Source organism: Cyanistes caeruleus, chromosome 7 (genome assembly GCF_971803275.1).
Source record: "Cyanistes caeruleus chromosome 7, bCyaCae1.hap1.1, whole genome shotgun sequence".
Lineage (NCBI taxonomy): Eukaryota > Metazoa > Chordata > Aves > Passeriformes > Paridae > Cyanistes > Cyanistes caeruleus.
The window spans coordinates 41,190,187-41,210,543 of NC_141707.1; the positions used below are offsets into that span (position 1 = coordinate 41,190,187).

General features: G+C 41.0%; 2 protein-coding genes across 41 annotated transcripts in view; one reads left to right on the forward strand and one right to left on the reverse strand.

Annotated features, from left to right (window-relative positions):
- The window catches only part of TANC1 (tetratricopeptide repeat, ankyrin repeat and coiled-coil containing 1), a 67,127-nt gene extending 52,236 nt beyond the window's left edge, over window positions 1–14,891 (forward strand). For all 30 annotated transcript variants that reach the window (XM_086896508.1, XM_086896509.1, XM_086896511.1 and 27 more), the window contains 13 exons: window positions 931–1,039; window positions 1,253–1,375; window positions 2,233–2,469; window positions 3,467–3,652; window positions 5,559–5,637; window positions 7,024–7,157; window positions 7,895–8,018; window positions 8,132–8,307; window positions 9,343–9,475; window positions 10,266–10,357; window positions 10,786–10,932; window positions 11,397–11,497; window positions 12,356–14,891. In XM_086896508.1, the coding sequence (XP_086752634.1) occupies window positions 931–1,039; window positions 1,253–1,375; window positions 2,233–2,469; window positions 3,467–3,652; window positions 5,559–5,637; window positions 7,024–7,157; window positions 7,895–8,018; window positions 8,132–8,307; window positions 9,343–9,475; window positions 10,266–10,357; window positions 10,786–10,932; window positions 11,397–11,497; window positions 12,356–13,718 (3,004 nt within the window). In that variant the 3' untranslated portion in view covers window positions 13,719–14,891. The remainder of the gene's footprint in view (window positions 1–930; window positions 1,040–1,252; window positions 1,376–2,232; window positions 2,470–3,466; window positions 3,653–5,558; window positions 5,638–7,023; window positions 7,158–7,894; window positions 8,019–8,131; window positions 8,308–9,342; window positions 9,476–10,265; window positions 10,358–10,785; window positions 10,933–11,396; window positions 11,498–12,355) is intronic.
- WDSUB1 (WD repeat, sterile alpha motif and U-box domain containing 1) overlaps window positions 3,751–20,357 on the reverse strand; it is a 28,889-nt gene continuing 12,282 nt past the window's right edge. For 7 of the 11 annotated variants that reach the window (XM_086896577.1, XM_086896585.1, XM_086896583.1 and 4 more), the window contains 3 exons: window positions 18,886–19,065; window positions 16,786–16,920; window positions 15,096–15,504 (listed from right to left, as the gene is read on the reverse strand). In XM_086896577.1, the coding sequence (XP_086752703.1) occupies window positions 15,350–15,504; window positions 16,786–16,920; window positions 18,886–19,065 (470 nt within the window). In that variant the 3' untranslated portion in view covers window positions 15,096–15,349. Of the gene's footprint in view, window positions 4,563–9,644; window positions 12,233–14,892; window positions 14,967–15,095; window positions 15,505–16,785; window positions 16,921–18,885; window positions 19,066–20,357 lie in introns of those variants that run through there. The other 4 variants (XM_086896582.1, XM_086896580.1, XM_086896581.1 and 1 more) reach the window with 2 other exon arrangements.

The following is a 20,357-nucleotide window of genomic DNA, read 5'->3' on the forward strand; positions in this document are numbered from 1 at the left end:
GCATTGGTTCAGTTTGTTCCTGCTCACTTTGTTACTTGGAGAGACAGAGTAGGTTGAGTTGGAGACGGTGGCTGTTCTCACGGTCGGCTGCCCGTTACGGTTTTTTCCACATTCCTTGGGGTTTACAGCTTTTGGGTTTTACAAAAGAATAAATAATGCTTACATTTAAAATTACTACCAGCCCAAGACTCGACTGAGCTTTCAGGTGGCTGTAACAGAACCAGTTCTGTAGGTGGACCTGGGGGGTTGCAGCCATGTGGAGCCCAGTCCCACCACGCCAGGAACTCCCAGTGCTTGCCCCAGCAGCAGTGGGGGTTGCCTGGGCCCAGGTAAAGCTTCTGATTGTGGAAAGTTCTGTTCAGAAATGTCTGAAGATGGGGTGTGAGGTCTCTTCCCACAACTTCCTCCTCAGCTGAAGAGTCCAGCTAGCATATGGCTAATTGCCGAGTTCCAGTGTATAGTCTGATTAACAAACAGTATATGATCACCGTGTTTTCTCAGAGTTGTGCCACTCTCACTGTTTCCTAGAACATTTACCACCACTAATGTAGGTGTAGAATTACTAAATACACATTTTCTCTCAAATTTTGCAAGTATTCAGATCTTGTGCTTCTGAAAGGATTGGCTTCTGTGAGATACCTGCAGTTCCTGGCTCTGAGAATGCAGAAGGGAGCAGTATGTAAACCTGGGGCGCTGACACAGGCCCCCTGTGAGGGGACAGAACAGAAATAATACCAGGAGTTTTTTATCTTCAAAATTTGCTGGTTTTCATTTTGCATTGTTTCATTATAGAAATAATTATGTGTAGGTGTGATGGTATGTTTCAGTAGTCTTGACAAAGTTGAACTGTTATAACAGGCATAAAGATGTGTTAGAATATTTACTGAAATGCAGTTATAAAAGTGGTTCTCTCCTAATCCTTTCTATTAGGAATGGACATGCTCTACTGGCTTTCATGTTTTCTCGACAGGAGGGAAAGTTGAACCGCCAACAAACTATGGAACTTGGCCATCATATACTTAAAGCTCATATTTTCAAGGTAAAGCTTGCAGCTTTGTAGGCTTTATGATCTATCTGTATGAATGCATCATAGAGATACTCCTCTGACTTGCTTGAATAATTTATTCGGAGCTTATGCAAAATATTTTGTAGTGCTGTCAATCCAGATTTTATTGCTTTTTGTACTGAGTTGTAGATTAAAATAGGATTTCTAATTCTATAGAGAGATTTCCTGTTATATCATTTCTGTTAGGGTCTCAGTAAAAGGACCGGAATTTCTTCCAGTCATCTCCAAGCCTTGTGGATTGGTTATAGTACTGATGGACTGTCAACAGCCCTGGCTTCTCTAAGAAACATCTACACACCCAACGTGAAGGTAAGAACATCAGCAGGGCTGTACAGGCAGCGCTTTGTCTGCCACTGCTGCTGGCACTGGGCAGGGGAATGCTGAAGCCAGTGTAACTCGTCAGCAGAAAAGCACCTGGATCTGAATTCTTTTGTGACAGGCCTTTGTGTACTTTGGTAAGCTGTTGCTAAAGTTCAAACCAAGTTTTCCTTGATAGTATTGATGGAAAGAAGGGCTTTTCCTTTTTTTTTTCCTTTTTATTTCTGTAGCTGTGCTCTGTAGTACAGGTGAGTGTGTGGGTGCACTTTTGGGGGTTAGATGTCCCACGTGGCCTTGCTGAACAGAGCTCAGCACTCTTTGCTTCTGTGCAAAAGTGTCAATTGTGAAAGGGGGAAATACTGTGAGAAGAAAGGATTTAAAACACCACAACTTTGCACTACTATTTGAATCCCTAGATGATGGATAGTGAAATCTAAGTCAATCAGTTGGAGTTCGAGCCAACTGCTAGGGTTTTTGACTGGAAATCTGTGTGTACATAAACACACGCGTGCATGCTCTAGCCATTTGAGATTTTCTTTTTATGCAACCTGATTATCTCTTAACAGAGGTAGTTGCAGAGTAGCAGCAAGTCACACATGCAGTTGGGATGAGAGTAGTGAGTTTCAGAGGAGAGAAAAGTCTTCTCTTAGGAGTGCAGTGCTCAGTAATACAATAATGTATTTACTAGGAGAAGATTTTAAACTGGTATATTGCTGTATATGTGTTAAAGTTGGTGTCTGCCGATAAAATCTGCATCAAAATTAGGGAGTAACAAATGAGTACCTGATCAAGATGTCAAATTCAGACAAATATGATGAAAACATTGTTGTGTTTAAATTAAATTTTAGGTGAGTCGGCTGCTAATTTTGGCAGGAGCAAATGTGAATTACAGGACTGAAGTACTGAATAATGCTCCAGTGCTGTGTGTTCAGTCACACCTTGGACACGAAGAAGTGGTCACTCTTTTACTTGAGTTTGGAGCTGCTGTTGATGGAACTTCAGAGAACGGGATGACAGCCCTTAGTTACGCAGCTGCTGCAGGTCACATGAACATCGTGTCACTGCTGTGCAGAAAAGGTGCAAAGGTAAGCTGGTGCACAAAGATTGCCAAACCTGCAGCCAGAAGAGTCATACAAAGGCCTAAAAAAGCTGTTATTGATTACTTCAGTGTATAATTATCAGACATAGGGTTGAGGGGTGAGTCCAGACTTCTGTGAAGCATTTTGCATGCACCACTGGTCCCAACCCTTTGGCAGAGCCATTCAGCTGGTTTTGGGTGCCCCTCACTGTGCACTTTCATGACCTGTTATCATCAGCTTGTCCAGTGATATTTACTGAGATAGTGCTGGAGCCCTCTAAAGTTGAGGTCAAGGGCATCCCCAGCTCTCCTCACCCACCCTCTGATCCCCTCAGAGCCGCTGGCTGTCCAGCAGGCTAAACACGATCTCCCCTTGGCAAGCCCATGCTGACTGGTCCCGCTCACCTTGTCCTTCCTGTGCTGGGCAGTGCTCTCTGGGATTAGTTTTTCCATCACCTGCCCAGCTGCTCTGATAAGGCTATTGGGCTTGTAATTCCCCAGAAGCTCCTCATTGTCCTGGAAGTCAGGAGTGCGAGCTGCTCTCTCACAGTGACTTGAAGCATCTCCTCTATGGATGCTAGCTTTGGAACAGGCTGCAGGGAGCTGCAGAAAATGCAGGCCCATGGCCTCTCAGTCCTGCCTGAGAAGCTAGCCTGGGAATTCAAAGGAGGATTTCAAAACAATCCTCAGAGACAGAAAACAACTGCCAGGTGTTGTTTATCTGTCTTCTTGTTTCCTCTTGCAAGAGAGGGTCAGGGGGGTAGAGTGCCCCTGACCAATGATGGTGATGTAGCACTTTGCTAACCAATAAGAATTTCCTTTCTGTACCTTTCCACGTATCTGTCTATAAGACAGGGCTGAAGCAATAAACTAGGAATTCTCGTGTTGTGACCCCCTTGAGGGTTCGTGTCGTTCTTTATCGCCGTTCCCAATCGGAACGACACTCCTCTCCACAGCCTTTCACACATATTTTAACCTCAGACGTTCCCTTTATCCCCCTCCAGGCTGACCTTGCAGACAAGAAGGGCCAGTGTGCTTTGGTCCATAGTGCACTGAGAGGGCATTGCGGAATCCTCGAGTTCTTGCTCGGCCTGGTCTGGGTGACTCCCTCCCAAGAACAGGATTCACTGAGGAAGCGCCAGGCACTGCAACAAGCTCTCACAGCAGCTGCCAGCATGGGGCACTGCCAGGTGGGTTGGGGATTCAGGTACTTCCAGATCTGTTTGAAATCATCAGAATTGTACAACTGTGGTTGCAGCTATTTTAAAAAGAGGCTAGGAAAGAATTGTTGACACTTCTGATATTTATCATAGCATGTATTAGAAGCTGGTTTAAATGCTCTAGCTGAGTATCTGATAATACAGTTTACTTTAGGATTTGTTTAATTTTCTGTCTACCTTCTCCCCTCTATTCTTGAAAGTAGTCCTAAACCTCAAGTGGTGGTGATGATTTTCTGTATCACTGATCCACCCAAGTATGTTTCTACTTCAGGTTGAATTTTTTCTTCCAAATTTTCATGGCATGCAATTGCACAGGCTTCAGTTTTTAGCTTGATGTACATGTCAACTTACAGACTTCAGCTCAGTGTCACTTTAGATAGAAATTGGGGAAGGAACACTGAAATACATATGAAGTACTTAAAATGCTTTAGATATTCAGGAAATACAAGTATGTCTTCTGTTCATTGGGAAAATAAACTATAACTTTGATAGAAAAGTAATGGGTAAGCAAAGATACTTGAATAAAGATCAGCTAGGCTAGGGGTCTTAGTTATGGACTAAGTGATGTACCAATGTGGAAACAAAATCTCATCTTCAATAAAGCTGTTTGAATACTTACTTCTTTTAAATCTATTTTTAAATTGCTATAAAGAGTCTGATCTTTGAAGTTGATTAGATGAACCAAATACAGAAATGTCTATGTGCAGTTAATTATAATTATTATATGGTTATTATATTATGTAGTATATAAGCCATCAGTGTCTTAGAATATAAACTTGAGGATTCTGAGCTTGTGGTTAACTTGGATGAATGGATAGTTCCTTCATTCTCGTGAAAGTTCTTGTTTGCTGTCCACTGATTAAATGAAAGCAGTCAACTCCTGAATATCAACAAAAGAGATCACATTAATCATAAATACATACCTGAAAAATATCCATCTTTCTCTATTTTGAAGACATTAAGAAGCTGTATTCTTAGCTAGAAAGAAGATCTGTAAGTTTCATGAATTTTAATAAATTATGTCCTATCATTTTGAATTCTAGGATTTTCCATACATGGTGTACAACAGTTTTCAGACAGCCTGAAAACACCCAGATCCTTTCTCCTTTCCTGCCTTTGTTTTTTCCTGTAGCATCCCAAACTGTGTTGGTGTGGTTCTCCTCCCTCACCTGTTGACTGCAGACTCAGTGACCATGTGCACTATTAGAAAATCTGTTTAAAATTAGAGAATCTATTTTAAATTAGTCATTAGAAAAAGTTTTAATAATCTTTTAACATGTGGTTTCAAAACACAGATTTCCTTAATATACTAGAAACACAGCAAAACTTAATTAAAAGCTTACTTCGGCTTTAAAAATTGCCATTTATCAACATACGCTTAGACCATTCTGGGAAGAAATTTAGAAAAACAGGTAAGATACAACCAGTGTGGAAGGAAGAATCTAGGTATCACCATTTTACAAAATGTATGCAAACATTCTCATTTTTGCTCACTTGTTTTAGATGATATTCTAAATCATATCTGAATTTCCTCACTGAACTGGGATGCTTTATTTTTGCCATTGTTTATTTTGATTATTCTGTTCTATATAGGCCACATGGAAGCTCATTAAATCATATTTATGCCAAACAACAAATTCACACAAGAGCACTGGGCTTTTTTAAAACTGTTCTCAATAACATTCACTTGCCTTCAAGTAGTTCTAAAATCCTACTGAATTTGTTTTGAGCAATACTGATTTTCTTTTCTATTGATTATATACATTGAGAGAGAAGCACTCTCAATTGTTTTAGATCTTTTCTCCCTTGCTGTATCATACAAGTGACAACTGATGCGCTTCTGGCTCAGCACATCTCTGCTCACTGTTTTTGGCAGGTGGTTCATTATATCTTGACAATTGAAAAAGACCATGACATGGACATCAATGACACTGATGCCTTGTGGGGAGAAACAGGTATTTCCCTTCTCATGTGTTTCCTAATTAGAGTTGCTAATGTAAGAATAAAGAGTTTTTAATCTTACCTTTTAAATTTAATTTTCTACAAGAAAAATAATGGAAAATACCAGTTTTAATAATAAAATGCAGTTTATAAGTATAGTTTTAACTTACTGAATCTATTAATCTCAAGTACTGAAGAACTATTTTATATTAAAATTACTGTAAATTACTGACTTTCTAACTAAATAGAAAATTGTGGAAATAGAGTGCTTAAGTTTTTAGTGTGGAATGTTATGGGATTCTCTGTCTGAGAACGTTTGTTTAAATATCATTAGTTTTCAGGAAATGCTGGGCCATAGCCTCATTTGTTCTAATTAGGCAGCGGAAGAAATGACCAGCCTTTGGACATCTGGTAATGGGCAAATGTAATTTTTAAGGCAGACTGTAATGGCTGCACTGCAGTTCCCTGGTGTGTCTTGTGAGTGGTATCTCCATTCCATGGAAACAGCCGAGGCTGGGGGAGCAGCACTGGGATCATGGTCAGTGGCTTCTCACATCCTAGAGAAGCAAATGCACTTCATTCCTACACGTGAACGAAACCCTTGTTGCAAAACCAGTGAATTCTAAAAGCCATACACCTGTTTCTAAATGAATTTTGCTCTTCAATATTTTCCTGTCAGTGTTCTTTATTGAAATCCTTGCATACTGCATTGGGAATCTTCACTCACTGAGGAAGTGAACTCCCTAGAAGGGGGACTTTTGAACAAGGCTCAACTCTTTTGCTTGTAATATTGATATCTGTAACAGTTACTTTCCAGTTGTTCAGCTCTCAACAGTTGTTATAACTGTGACACAGTGCAGTTTCATTGACTGCAGAGGGAATGGGTAAGATAGTGCTAAAAAAGAAAAATTTACTTCTTCCTGCAGTGTTGGTAATTTCCTTTATTTTCAGCATTCATTGCAATTTGAAAAAAATTCTACTTGATCATGTTTGAAAATGCTAAATGCTAGTAACACGAAATTCACAAGTTTACCCACTTCTTAGTAGAAAATGTAAGTTATTAGCCTTTAGAAACTGGAGGGGCAAGTCCTTTGCTGATTCTTGCACACGTCACACATAAACTCATTTTCTAAATGCTGTTTGAATGGCTGGTTAGGCTTCAACACAAACAACAAAAATTGAAATTTAAAATTCTGTTTAAAACAATATGACCAGAATAGAAGAGGGGGAAAAATCATGATGGGGAAAGTATTTTTTGTTGTTGTTCTTTTCAGCTTTCAATAAGTAGTGTCACAGTGAAAAGCTGAAAGAATGGGGATTCAGTAACACTCACATATTTGTGTATGTGTCCAAAGGCCAAATAAACCAAGAGCTGATGTTGATGCAAATGCTTTCTCTAGCCCTGACAGCTGCTGCAGGAAGAGGGAAGCTGGAAGTGTGCAAGTTACTCCTCGGGCACGGAGCAGCCGTGAGCAGAGCCAGCAGGAGAGGTGTTCCCCCGCTCCTCTGTGCCGTACGGCAGGGCCACTGGCAGGTCTGGCACAGCTTTGGGCATCTTTTGGGAGGTGGTCCCTGATTCCTCCCATCTCCAGTTTTGAAAATAATTAGTGTCAAATTTTCTAATAGATGAAGCATCTGCTTCAGTGGGATGTGCTCAGAAACTTCACTTTCAAACCCTTTGTATCATTTGAAATAACTTAAAAAGCACATTGGCCTCACAACAGTCTTAGGTATAATATACCTGAAAAATAACGTGTGTTAAAATATTTTATTTCCTAGACCAAGATCAGAGCTGATTTTAGATCTGTTATACTGCTGCTGTGCAGAGAGAGAACCTTGGATTCAAAAACCTTTCTCATGCTGGCCTTTCCTGTAGGGAGAAGGCCTTGGAACTGCAGTCAGGGTTTGAGCTACATTGAATTTCTCAGTGGTTGCCATAAATGCCAGCTTAGTCCTCTTTTAAAAAGTTCATGATATGATGTCTGAAATCTTAATCTGCCGATTACATAAAACCATAGAGCTTGTAAGATTGGACAAGCCCTCCAAGACCATAAAGTCCAGTTGTTGCCCAGTACTACCGAGGCCACCAGTAACCCATGTCCTCAAGTGTTACACCTTCTAAATCCCTTCAGGGATGTGGCAGATAGGAATTACACCCCTGCCGCTGTACCAGGGCTGGACAGCGCTTGCTGAGAAGAAATTCTCCTAATATCCAATATAAACCCCCACTGGTGCAAGGAATGCATTTTAAATTGGTATTTTCTGTTTCAGATTGCTAAACTTCTAGTGGAGCATGGGGCTGATGTGAATTTAAATGATAAGCAAGGCCGGACACCACTGATGGTGGCTTCTTGTGAAGGACATCTGAGCACGGTGGAATTTCTCCTTTCTGAAGGTAGAAAATAAATAATGGATTACAGCTGCACCAGGGATTGCATCCAGATGAGTTAAGCAATTTTTCCATTTAAACAGAGAATCTTCCTAACAAAGTTCATTTTCATTTTACAGGTGCAACTGTTTCATCTCTGGACAAAGAAGGACTGACAGCTCTGAGCTGGGCATGTCTGAAAGGCCACAAGGAAGTGGTTCGGTATTTAGTAGAGAAAGGTGCAGCAACAGATCAGACAGACAAAAACGGGCGAACACCCCTAGACTTGGCAGCTTTTTATGGGGATGCTGATATTGTAAGTATAACAAAACAGAAAATACAAGGTAAAGTTACAAAAATTTAGAATTTAGAAAAAATACTGCCTACCAAAATAGGAAATTTGGGGAGGTAGCCAAGATGGTTACACTGCTCTCGACTGCAGTGTGAAAGCATTGCTTGCTCAGGAGAGCATTTTCTAGATGAAGTAGAAGCACAGAATTACAAATTGCAAACCCACAGAGGTCCCTTCTCAGGGTCCTGGTCAGTTGGTGCCTTTGTACAGGAATATCCCAAGAAGAGATGTAAGAAGAAGGGCACACTCAGGTCTACATGCACTGTGGACAGATTCAAGAGGTCAGCAAGGAACTAGACAGAACAGCACATGCAGCCTCTCACACTCACATCTGTGTTTCTCCAGCTCGCATAGACAAGCTGTGGTTCAGGTGCTGCTGTGGCACATAACTCACTGTAGCACATTGTCCCATTCAGCCTTTGCCTTTGTCTGAATTAACTTGAAATTGTAAATAAGCCCTCAGGTTCCTTCGTGGCTTTGGTAGTTTTTAGACAACGTGTGTTTCTGCCCATGACACTGGGTACTGGAGACCGCTGGAGAATGAGGGGTGTCCAGGTTCCTTCCTGTCCCTGCATTTGCTGTAGGACATTGTCCTGGAGTGGTGCCAGCTCCCATTTCCCTGGCCAGACCAGTCCCATCAGTAGGTCTGTGCTCAGCCACTGGCCAGGCTGGGACAGGCACAGTGCCGGTGAAGAGGTCCTTGAGCAGGCCTATGGCCGTGGGTCGTGGGAACTATCCATGGGCAGGACTGTTGGTGCCTCTTCCCTTGCAAGATCACTGCTGGTGACACTTAGGTAAGTAATGGTTATGGGAAAGAACTGCTGCTCCCCTCCAGCCTGCCCGTGCTGTGGTGCCATCAGTGGGTTTGAGATGGTTGTGCTGTACTCTGCAGCATATGCTCAGTGTGTTTCAAAGATTACAAGGTACCTTAAATATTTTATTGGTCTGCCTTTCCTACCAAAAGCCATGTTACAAAGCATGTCTCATTCCTTCTCCCAGGTGCAGTATTTGGTGGAGAAAGGAGCAATGATTGAGCACGTGGACCACAGTGGCATGAGGCCACTGGACAGAGCAATTGGCTGCCGCAATACCTCAGTCGTGGTCATGCTGCTGAGGAAGGGAGCTAAGCTAGGTTAGTGAAACTGCCCTCCACCAGGACAAACAACTGGATTCTGCTCTGCCAGAATTAGTTATTTCCGTAAAGCAGATGAAATAAAACACCAGATTTTTGCAGGCTGTCTGGTTTGCAGCTGCCCACCCAAGAGAAACAATCCCTTTAAAGGCAGACACACAAGACTCACTTTAGAAATGAGGAAACAGAAGGACTTTTATTCTGCTCCTTTGTAGATGTGTGCTGATGTTGAGATCTGGAGGAGTCACTGTATATGGTTACTCTGCCTTAATTGCCTTAAGACAAGCAAATGATGATGGTGCTGTTACTGGTACATAACTCTGGCACTATTAATGATTCAGAAGTTTTACTTCTAAATAACATTATTCTAATAAACTATAGAACTGTGTATTTTTGCAAAGGGTAGGCCAAAAAAATGTAGCTCATGTATTACGAGTAAGCAAGTTGTGTATGTGATAATTACTGAATATTTAGTACCTTTGAATACTCTTTCATATTATTTGGGTAGTAAGTGTCATCAAATACAGGTTCTTAGGCCTGAATTTAATTGTGACTTCTGTACATTCCTTCACAGGGTTGAAATGTATCAGACCATTTAATACCTGCTTGCTGTCCAGCTGGTGGCATAGATCTATTTTAAATGTGTACACCCTAATTATTATGACAATTGTAATACTAGTTCCATGTAGGTGGAATATATACTGAAGTAGGACCAGGCTTTCTACTGTGGTAGACAGCAGAAACATGCTGTCTTATCTTTTGTCAGAGACTCTTAAAATTTAACTTGCAGGAAATGCAGCATGGGCAATGGCCACCTCCAAACCTGATATTCTCCTGATTCTGCTGCAGAAACTGATGGAAGAAGGAAATATGCTGTATAAAGTAGGTAGATTTTTATTTTTTTCTGGCAGCAGAACATTGGACTTCTGCCTGAAGGTAGACTGAATGCCTTTATGCCTCCTTTTCAGCTATATAATCTGATATATTACTACTCTGTTCCAAACAAAACGAGACTCATACATGATTTTTTCTGGTAATAATAGTATGTATTAGTGTGAGTATTATCCTCACCAAATACCTTTGAACATTTGAGTTCAGAAAGAAACACGAACTCTGGTTAACATGCAGGCTCTCGCTGTGCTTGTCCGACAGTGTAGTTCATACTGCATATATTTATTAAAACATCAATCTCTGTGTTTTCTACTTGAGGGGCATTTCTTGGTAGATGTCAAATATAAATATGTTTTATTTATTGCAACAGTATTACAGTATTAAAAATTTTAAAACCTCTTGTTCCCTAAAATTTGCAGAAAGGCAAGATGAGGGAAGCAGCACAGCGCTACCAGTATGCATTGAGGAAGTTCCCAAGGGAAGGGTTTGGTGAGGAAATGAAAGCCTTCACTGAGCTGAGAGTTACGTTATACCTGAACTTGTCACGATGTCGCCGCAAAACAAACGTAAGCTCGTGCTGTTGGTCTGCTGCCTCTCTGGCATTGGGAAGCTGAGACTTATACCCTACTGTGTTACTGGCATTGTATGTGGACATCTATCCGTGCTATTTTAGAATCCTTTTCACTATATCCTGATTTTGGGCTTCATCACGTCAATGAACGGGTAGCTTATAAGATGAGGGCATGTTGTCATGGAGGATCTATTACAGCTGGTCTTAAATCACACAGTTATTTTGGAATGATGAACTGCTGGATCGTTGTGGTACTTTTAAAATTAAGAGTGAAAGGAAAACACTGCTACCAGCCTTTGTTATCAAACAGTACATCCAGGTGCTATGGCTGTGCCCGTATGTGCTTTGAGCAAATACCTGCTCTTGCTGACTGGGGCAGGAGCCTCTGGAGCACAACCCGGAGCTGGCAGCTTGCTTTGACTGTCACTGGGTAATGGGTGTGTTTGATTCCGTTATTAGGATTTTGGTATGGCTGAGGAGTTTGCTACCAAAGCCTTGGATCTGAAGCCTAAGTGCTATGAAGCCTATTATGCCAGAGCAAGAGCCAAGAGGAACAGCAGGTACTGTTTGATTCTGTGCATCTGTCTGCACAGATTTTTTTTTTTTTTAACTTGCCATTTTTAATAACTTGTTATTTTCTGCTAGTTATATTTCAAATTTGCAACGAAAAAGATATTTTTTAGTGTTCTTTGCATTTGTACTAGGTCTCTCTATCAGATAAAGCCAACCACATCCAAATAGCCATATTGAATACTCTGTAAATACTTATGAGGCAGTCAAAAAAATAAGAAATTCATTTTAAGAGGGATCAAATGTAACAGTGAATGGGTCTGCTGCTCCACATGTGGCCAGCAATGTGCCACCCAATCCCAGCACTTCATTAGTTATTGCTGAGTTTATGATTTATTACTGGCTGTTTTGGTAGGACAGAATATGATGAATCATTAGCAGTTGAAGACAAAAACAAGGGGAGAGAGAAGGAACTATCTCTTCAGGTTGGAAGAGTTGCAAACTATAGTTTGTAGTATAGTATATAGCTGAAGTACAGGAAGAGGTGCCTTTTTGGATTCACTGTGTCTTTCCTAAACATATCACTAAGTGGTCATAAAGCAGAGTTCAGCAGGTTCCCAGCTTGAGGTAACTCTGTCTCAAAAGCTGTTCAAAGTGTCAGTTCCTGGTGTTCCCAGCAGAGAGTTCTGCCTGCCTCCATGGGTTGTCAAGATATTGGGTCTACACTTCCACCGTAGTTAAGAATTTCTTGAGGTGGAGAACTTCCACTTCTAATTTGTCACCACCTGCAGCAGGAAGCAACAAATCAGGATATTTTGCTGCAAGGGTGGAGGTGGATTAGTAGCAGGCAATGCTGGGACTCAAGATTTTCCCCAATTTTCATTGTTTACTTATTTATTCCTAAACAGAAAGCTACTTGCTGCTCTTGCTGACCTACGGGAAGCCACTCAGCTATGCCCCAGCAATCAGGAGATAAAACGTCTCCTCGCTCGGGTGGAAGAGGAATGCAAACAGTTCCAGAGAACACAGCAACAGAAACATCAGTCTCCACAGCTACTTGAACAAACCAACAACTCTGATAATGAGGAGGAAGGCATTGTTCCAGGTGTGAATGATAATTTGAATCTTCAAGACAGGGAAGATGAACTGCCACACCCCAATGAATCTGTTTCCCCTCCACAAAGGCTGCAGTGTCCCTCAACTGCTTCATTATTTAGCAGGACCCTTCAAGAAGGTGTTCAGAAAGCTCAGTTTGTGTCCCCTCAAAGCAGAACAAGCAACAAGTACTTGAGAGAGCCAGGCTTGATCATGCAGCCAACAAAGCAGGCACAGATTGTAAAAACTAATCAGCATCTGAGCTCCAGCCAGCCTGGATCTAAACCAGGAAGCGGTCAATATAGCACCAAGACACAATCATCCTTGCAGCAGCTTCCCCATAGTCCTTTGCCCATCCGGCACTCTAAAAGTCAGTATGTGGATGAGACAAGCACATTGGCATCTGGAAGCGTTTCCACAGATCCCACTGCTGAACTGCACAATGAGAAGTTTGTGTCCAGCCAGTGTTCATATCCACAGCATCATGAGACTCTCTCTTCTCGTTCTTTTGCTAGTAAATCTAAACCTGGTGACACATTAACAGCCTCTGCTCCAATGCATGTCAGTGACTCAAGGCAGCAAAGCCCTGTACCCAGTGGTGGCTCTTCTGGCTCTCCAGCCAGTAGTGTGATTCTTGCCAGCTCATCAAGCAGCTTCACTTCAGCCAGCAGTTTGTCAGGCAGTGTTAAGGGGCTGGGCCCAGATGTTCGACTCAAGGAGACCACTGTCAGTCAAGCTCAGGGTACTGAGCACCGACCTCGCAATACTCCGTTTATGGGAATCATGGACAAGACTGCAAGGTTTCAGCAGCAAAACACACAATCTAGTCGCACTTGGCACTCTCAGGCAGCAGATTCGCTATCCACAAATGTTGCTTCTGCAGGCATTCAGCCTTCTAACTTGGAGCAGTTCTCAGTTAAACACTACTCATCTAAAGGATCCTCTACAGCTGCAGCCCCAGGAGATGGTGGCCAGAGCAGTGTGCAAGCAAAAGAACATGAGGAGCTCACGTGCCAAATCCCTCTCCACTGTACAGATAGCAGATTACCCAGCCAAGGTTCTCATTTATACCCCGATGCTGTAGGCAAACTGCCATCCCACAGCACTCAGGACGGCCACCTCAGTCACATCACCACGGCAAAACCAAAGCGATCGTTCATTGAATCAAATGTATAAATACTGTTCTGTCAATGGACACGGTAGACCTGGCTCACAGCATCGCTCCACAAAACACTGAGTGCCTGGGCATGGCTGGGTCCGAGGGAGCAGTCTTTAATGGGATACAACCACTTCCAACTGTTCCTACCAGCACAGGGCAGTGACAGTAACTGGAATAACAAATTTGTGTAGAAAGACTCAATTAGATTGGCCTAGGAGCCCGAGCAGAGAAATCCTTTCCATTACATGTTACCATTAAATAAGCATTTCCTATCACGTAGGGTTTCAGTCTTGGCTTTGGGTTCTTTTGCATCTCACACATAGTACTCGTGCCTCTCAAATGCTTCTGTGCTGGTGTCTCACAGCAGCGCTAAGGGAGATAATCTGCTGCAGAATACTCAGATCTGTACATGCATGCATTTTTTAAATCAAATTATTTTAACACTTTTCTAGTGGGATCTAATTTGGGTTGCATGATGTACACTTAGGAAGCATAAATAATTTGTGTATGAGCAAACTTTAAGCAGCCATGCTTTGACATGTAAATAAAAATATTTTTAGTAACTAGAAGCAATTAAATAAAATGAGTGACATTTGCATGTGTATTGAGAGGCTTTGACCATATTGGTTATTGCACTGAAGAACACAATATTATGGCCTATTAACAATAATCGCACTTTATATAGGGTATCTAATCACCTTTGGGTGCTATCTTAAAGCAAAATGATCTGTTTATTTGTGAAAAGGTACAAGTAAATGCTTAGTAAATGCTTTTATGGAAAACCCAAGAAAGGGATGGAGCGAACGCGGAAGTTTAAGGAAAAGCGTATGTGCAGTTGCATGACAGGATGAAGTTGAAGTTGTTTTTTTGAGGAAATGAGAGGTTTTATTGGCAAGAACATTCTGAAAATGAACGAACTACTGCAGTGACATTCCTATGAGTGCAATTCAGTTGGAGTGCTCAGCTTTATACTCTTCTCATCATGCTTGATTACAGTGTTCTGTGTACATTGTAAACAGCTGTACCCAGCTCTGCACATCCTTTTGCAGTTTGCATCATTACACTTCAGCTTATTTATTGTTTACCGTTTCTTTGATATTTTGTACAAGTCCTATATTAGTCTTGTCCTGTAGTTCTATTTTTGCACAGCTACTGTATTCTTTCCATACAAAATAAAGATTATTAATATACCTGTGGGATGAGACACAGTCTCTGATGGTTACAGGAGAAACTCTCTCCCAGCTTTTCCAAGTACATGTCCAGTACTGGGGAACAGAGAAAGACACATAAATTGTGCTTTGTTGGAGTAGAAAAAGAAATTTAGTTCCTGTACTTTGCTATTTCTTACCTTCTGAATAACTGACTTGGCAAGATGAAGACTCAAAACTCATAAATGTAGTAAAAAGTTCTAAGAAAAATTTATTTGAAAAACTGAGTTCCTGAGTTTGAGTACTTGATTCTTAAACAGAAATACCACAAAGTAGAACTACCAGGAACTTAAAGTTTTTCTGGGAGTTTCCATCAGTGAAGGTTGAACCAACCAGAGATCAGAAGAAAAACACAACTTCTTTTGATTGTTTCCGATACAGTGAATTCCTTCCTTAATTCAATTAATTTTAACAAACAACTTCAAAATTAAGTGGTTTGACTATTTCTGCTGATTCTCTAGCCAGCGACTAATAGCCATTTTTAGTGTCCTGTTTGGTGTGAGCATAAGAGAGTGGAGAGGAAGATTCGTCATGGGACTAGATCGTCTATTGCTGATCCAGTTTTCCATGGCTTCCCTTTCATAGGAATAGCCATCTGCAAAGAAACCATCAACAAAAGCTCATATTACGGAGGCTCGGGCACTGCGGCACTGTGCAGATGTTAAGCTGTTTAAATGTAAAAGGGACGTGAGGAAATACATCCAAACAGGAAAACTGAGCTCTGGAATAAGTACACTGTATGTGAAATCTTTACTGTGGGTATAAACAGTTCCAGCTAGTTTCATGTATCTATCTCTGCCTGCAAAGCACCAAAATATATTATGCACAAGTTAAATAAGACTTTCTTTTCAATTTGAATGATCCATAATGTGAAGTAAAAGCTCATTACCATCAGTTGCCTAACAAGCTGGCTAAAGCCTGCTGCTCTGCTGAACAGGGGGCTTGTCCGCCTGGCTGCACAGAGCTGCCCTGAGCTGCACAGAGCCCTCACCATCTGGCCAGGTTTAGGACTTTGGCTCTTAGAGTTGGTAGCTGAAGCAGTTGATCCTTACAGAACAGAAATTAGGCCCCAGCTAAATGTCAGTCACCCAAGAATCTCTGTGGTGGAATACAAACCTGGGCCTTGTTCCCCTCCTCTAACATAGCTATACTCTTGTCTCCTTATTGAACAAAGCCACCATCATTCCAGCAGTTAGCAGATGTCTTCATATTTTGGCCATTTTAATTCTCAGAGGTCTAATACCTCAGAACTGGATGAAGTTAGTCGCTGTTTAAAGAGCAACAGAAAAAATTATACTGATCTTCTGATGCTCTTATGCTCCTCTTTCCCTTCCCCCCAAGAATAGAACTACACAGCACTAGTTCTTCAAAAATGTTGTAACTGTGACATCTTATGCTACTGGCAAATCACAGTTTCAGGCTTGCTGCATTTAAAGGCGTCTCATTCTGTACAAACTTTTAAGTAAGTGCCCTATAGATGGTTATTACTCTGCTAAGCAGAGTAATGAGCCTGTATTTTGGGAGGGGGTGGGGGCTGGTTTGATTTCTTGGTTTGCTCTTTTCCCCACTGAAAGCACAATTCCATTTTGCACTTACTGAGCCAACACTGTAATTAGGTTTGTAATTGTATTTACAAAGGCACATAAAGGAAGGCACATTTAAAAAAGGAAGAAGCTGCTTGATACAATATTTTTCTCCATATCAGAGCTCTAATTCAGCAAATTAAACATTTATCACAATTCTGGTTTGTTGTAACAGCTATTTAGATTAGTTTTTCTTTCAAAGTCTGATGATCAAGATAGGTGTGGGAACACAAAAATAGGCCTATCTTTACCCTCAAGTAATTAGTTTTAATCCATGTCATGCAAAGACATACCTGTGGCAATGACAGGATCGTTCATAAGCTCTCTTGTTATAGGACATAAGAACTCATCAGGAACGGAAACCGAGATCATCGTCATCCTCAGTTCTTCAATTTTCTTGAGAACTTTACTGCGCAGGCCTAGAGACTCTGAAAAATTATTTGTACATGAAGTGGAGAGCAGACAGGTAAGGCAGAGAGGTCAGGTCTTGCAATAGTCAGCAGCTGTGTTACAGAAGACACAGCTCCATCTCACCACATCCCTAAACCAAAACCCTGCAGCCAGCCTTGGCTCCCACTCTAGTCAGCTCTGCCACAGGCGCTCTCTCCTGCTGTGCTGTGCAACAGGAGCTTGGGGGCAGTAATGAAAACAATCAGTAAAACCAGTGCAAGTGCAGCAGAGCCATGGCAGAGCAGTGGCCTGGTGGCCACACACTCGACTCACACAGTGCGAGTGCAGCACTGCCCTGCAGCCACACCCTGGCACGGGACACTGCAGGGCTGGCCCTTGGCATGGGACAAAGTGCCAGTGGGAAGGTACAGCTGTGCACGGCTGCTGCCAGCACCTCCAACAGACTGATTTCCCTTCACCTGGTCACACCTGGTCTGTTCCACTACACCTGCTGTACAGCACTGCTGTTAGGGTTTGCGGAGGCACAGCTGAAAGGTGCCTGAGCCTGTGGTTTTTACAAGAACACTGATGTCGTCTAAACTGCAAAGACTGTGAAAAACTTCTAGAGGTCAAGATCTTACATCACATTCTCAGAGGAAAGAAAACAGGTTATCAGGGAGAGGAAGAAGATGCTCATTCAAGTGTTTGTATGGTGGTAGACTCCTAAAATTTAGTTAAATGGGAATTTGAGTAACACAGAAAAAGTTGTTCATTTTAGGCAGATAGTATTTTCCTACTTTGTAAATGCTTGGGCTGTGGCAGGTAGAGAGCCATTTTTCAAGTCAGATATATGAGGCTGTAATTCCTATACCTTTGTTGATTTCTTTCCCCACAGAGAACTCTATAGCAGGTCATTGGTCACACTACATTCAATTCTCACAGGACTTTCTACTCGGCATTATCTCATTAGTCTCAGCTGGCAATCGCTGCAACAAAGTTTTAGGCTACTTCAGTGCTAAGGAAAATGTTAGTATAAACTGAAGAAGCCAAGTATCTTTCATGAATGACAATTCCTGACAGATTCCCAGCATCTCTGTTATTTCTAGACTTCAACAAAGCCAGCTGTTACACAGAGATAACATGATCCAATACAGACCAATTCCACACACACAAAAAAAAGACGGGAGCAGTCCTCCTACAAGAAACAGTATCCAACTGTACTTTTTAAAAGGCTTCTTACCTCATTCAGCCTTTTGTTATACTTGACCTCACTTTGACAGACATACTCGCACCTAATTTACACATAAATCTGACCATTGAAATTAATACAGAACTTGTATTTTGAAAGTTCTGGTGCAGTTCACTATCCTTAAACTTATTTCATAATGACCGCTGTGGAATCACGACTAATACGGCACTTCCTTGTGATTCCTTCTAAAATGTAATCACAGTTTTGCAATAAAGCAACAGGACAATGTATGAACCTGATGTATTAGAAAGTGTCTGAGCCAGGCAAGCTTTGCCTGATCCTTAAAAAAGTCATCATAAAATGCACACTTAAGAATTTCAATGTTTAAGGTTGGTGAAAATGTGCAATTCTAAACATGGCACTTCCACAGACTGATAGGAAAAACTATAGACCACCCTATTTACCAAAGTGAGAAACATTAATTATAGAGAAAAGCTGAAATTCCTTTTCCACAGCTTAATAATAATACTACAAGATCGAACAAGGAAAATAGAAACAAAATCAGGTAAGACCATTTAACAGCATCATTAGTAGAAGTGCATTGTATGTCTCTAGGTATAAGCAAACATACACGCACAAAAAAGGAATACTGTGGACAATGTAACATTAGGGGGTTTTTAACAGCTCTGGAAATGAAATAAAAAAGGCATTTCAGGGGAAAAAAAATCCATGCATGGAACTCCCAACTTGCTTTGATTCCAATATTTGAAAGTACTTTAGAGATTAAAAACTCTTTGGATTTCAATACTCTTACCAATTTTTAATTCATTAGCAAGACTTTCCTTAGTAAGATTCAGTAGTTCCTTGCCATCAATATTATTCATTTTGAAAAGTCCAACAAAGTCTGCTAAATCCTGTGTGCAGAGCCAGGCTGAAACATCATCCTCTGACCAGTCCTGAACAGCCACCTTTGATTCATTTTCTACAGTATCTCCTTTGGAAATAAAAAAAGAGTTAAAAAACAAAACAAACAAAAAACCAAATTAAAAACAAACAACACTTTCCCCTCTCCCCCACAAAAAACCCTCACCACAACCCCCCAAAAGCAACCAACAATGAAATTTTCAGTTCAAATAAACAATGTCACTAACAGACCCTGTTTTTCTCAGTACTATTTCATTACTGTGAATGATAATAATGATACTGGAAGTATCATTACTTCCTCTAATAAAATAAATGCTTATTAGACATTCCTTTGGGAGGGAGGGCAGTAATTTGGGTTTACCTTTTATCTATTAATTTTCAAAGTTTAGAGGAATTTAATCTCTTAGATGCCTGCACTTCTGACACATTTGAATTGAACAAACAACCAGGAAAGTGTTATCAGACACTGGAATAATCTTGCACCTCCTTAGAAGGGCACACCAAAATCCAAACTTACTGTTGTCCTTCAAACAAAGACAATATGTACCTTTGTTCCACAAATTTTAGGTGTTGGTGTTGTGGATGCTAAATGCAAGAAGCAAGCAGGGAGCACAGTGTCTGTGGAAAAGCAAGTCACATAACTTTCTCAGACTGGCCTGAGAATGTGGCCTGAGAAATCATGAGGAATCAAAATAATCCTTAGAGATAGAAGACAGCCTTGCAGGTGTTGGTCACTTCTTGTTTTCTTGCAAGAGAAGGTCTAAGGGGTGGTGTACACATGGTGATGTGTAGTTTACTGACCAATAAGAGTTTTACCTTTCCAGACCTTCTTGTACTTGTCTACAAAAGAAAATCTGGGGTAATAAACCATGCTCTCCTGAACAACCCAGGAGAGTCTGTGTCATGCTTTTGCCATTCCCAATACAGTGCGACACTGGTGTAATTTGTACCATTAGTTATCCTATATTAATGGCATTAATGTCATTTTTACAATTAGTTTTTCACCTGTAATGACTGGTAAGGTGCATTTATAATTGGCAATTAGCATTGTTTTCAACTCATCACAAATTATGGGTGTCCAAGAAGTTTTTCAGCACTCAGGCAATAATATTTATCTCTTAAATGCTGTCCAGAGAATATGCAATTGCAAATACAGAAAAAAACCAGATACAGCAAATTAATGAAATTAAGATATGTTTAATATATTTTTCTTTATAAAATATCAAAAAGAGAATACCTCTTCTTGGCATTAATCAGGTCAATTAGAAGAAAAAAAACATGCACACAATCCTGATTTTACACATTAAATGCAGGTAAGAATATGGGATTTTTGTATCTTTATGGTGTTTTGAATTTAAAGAA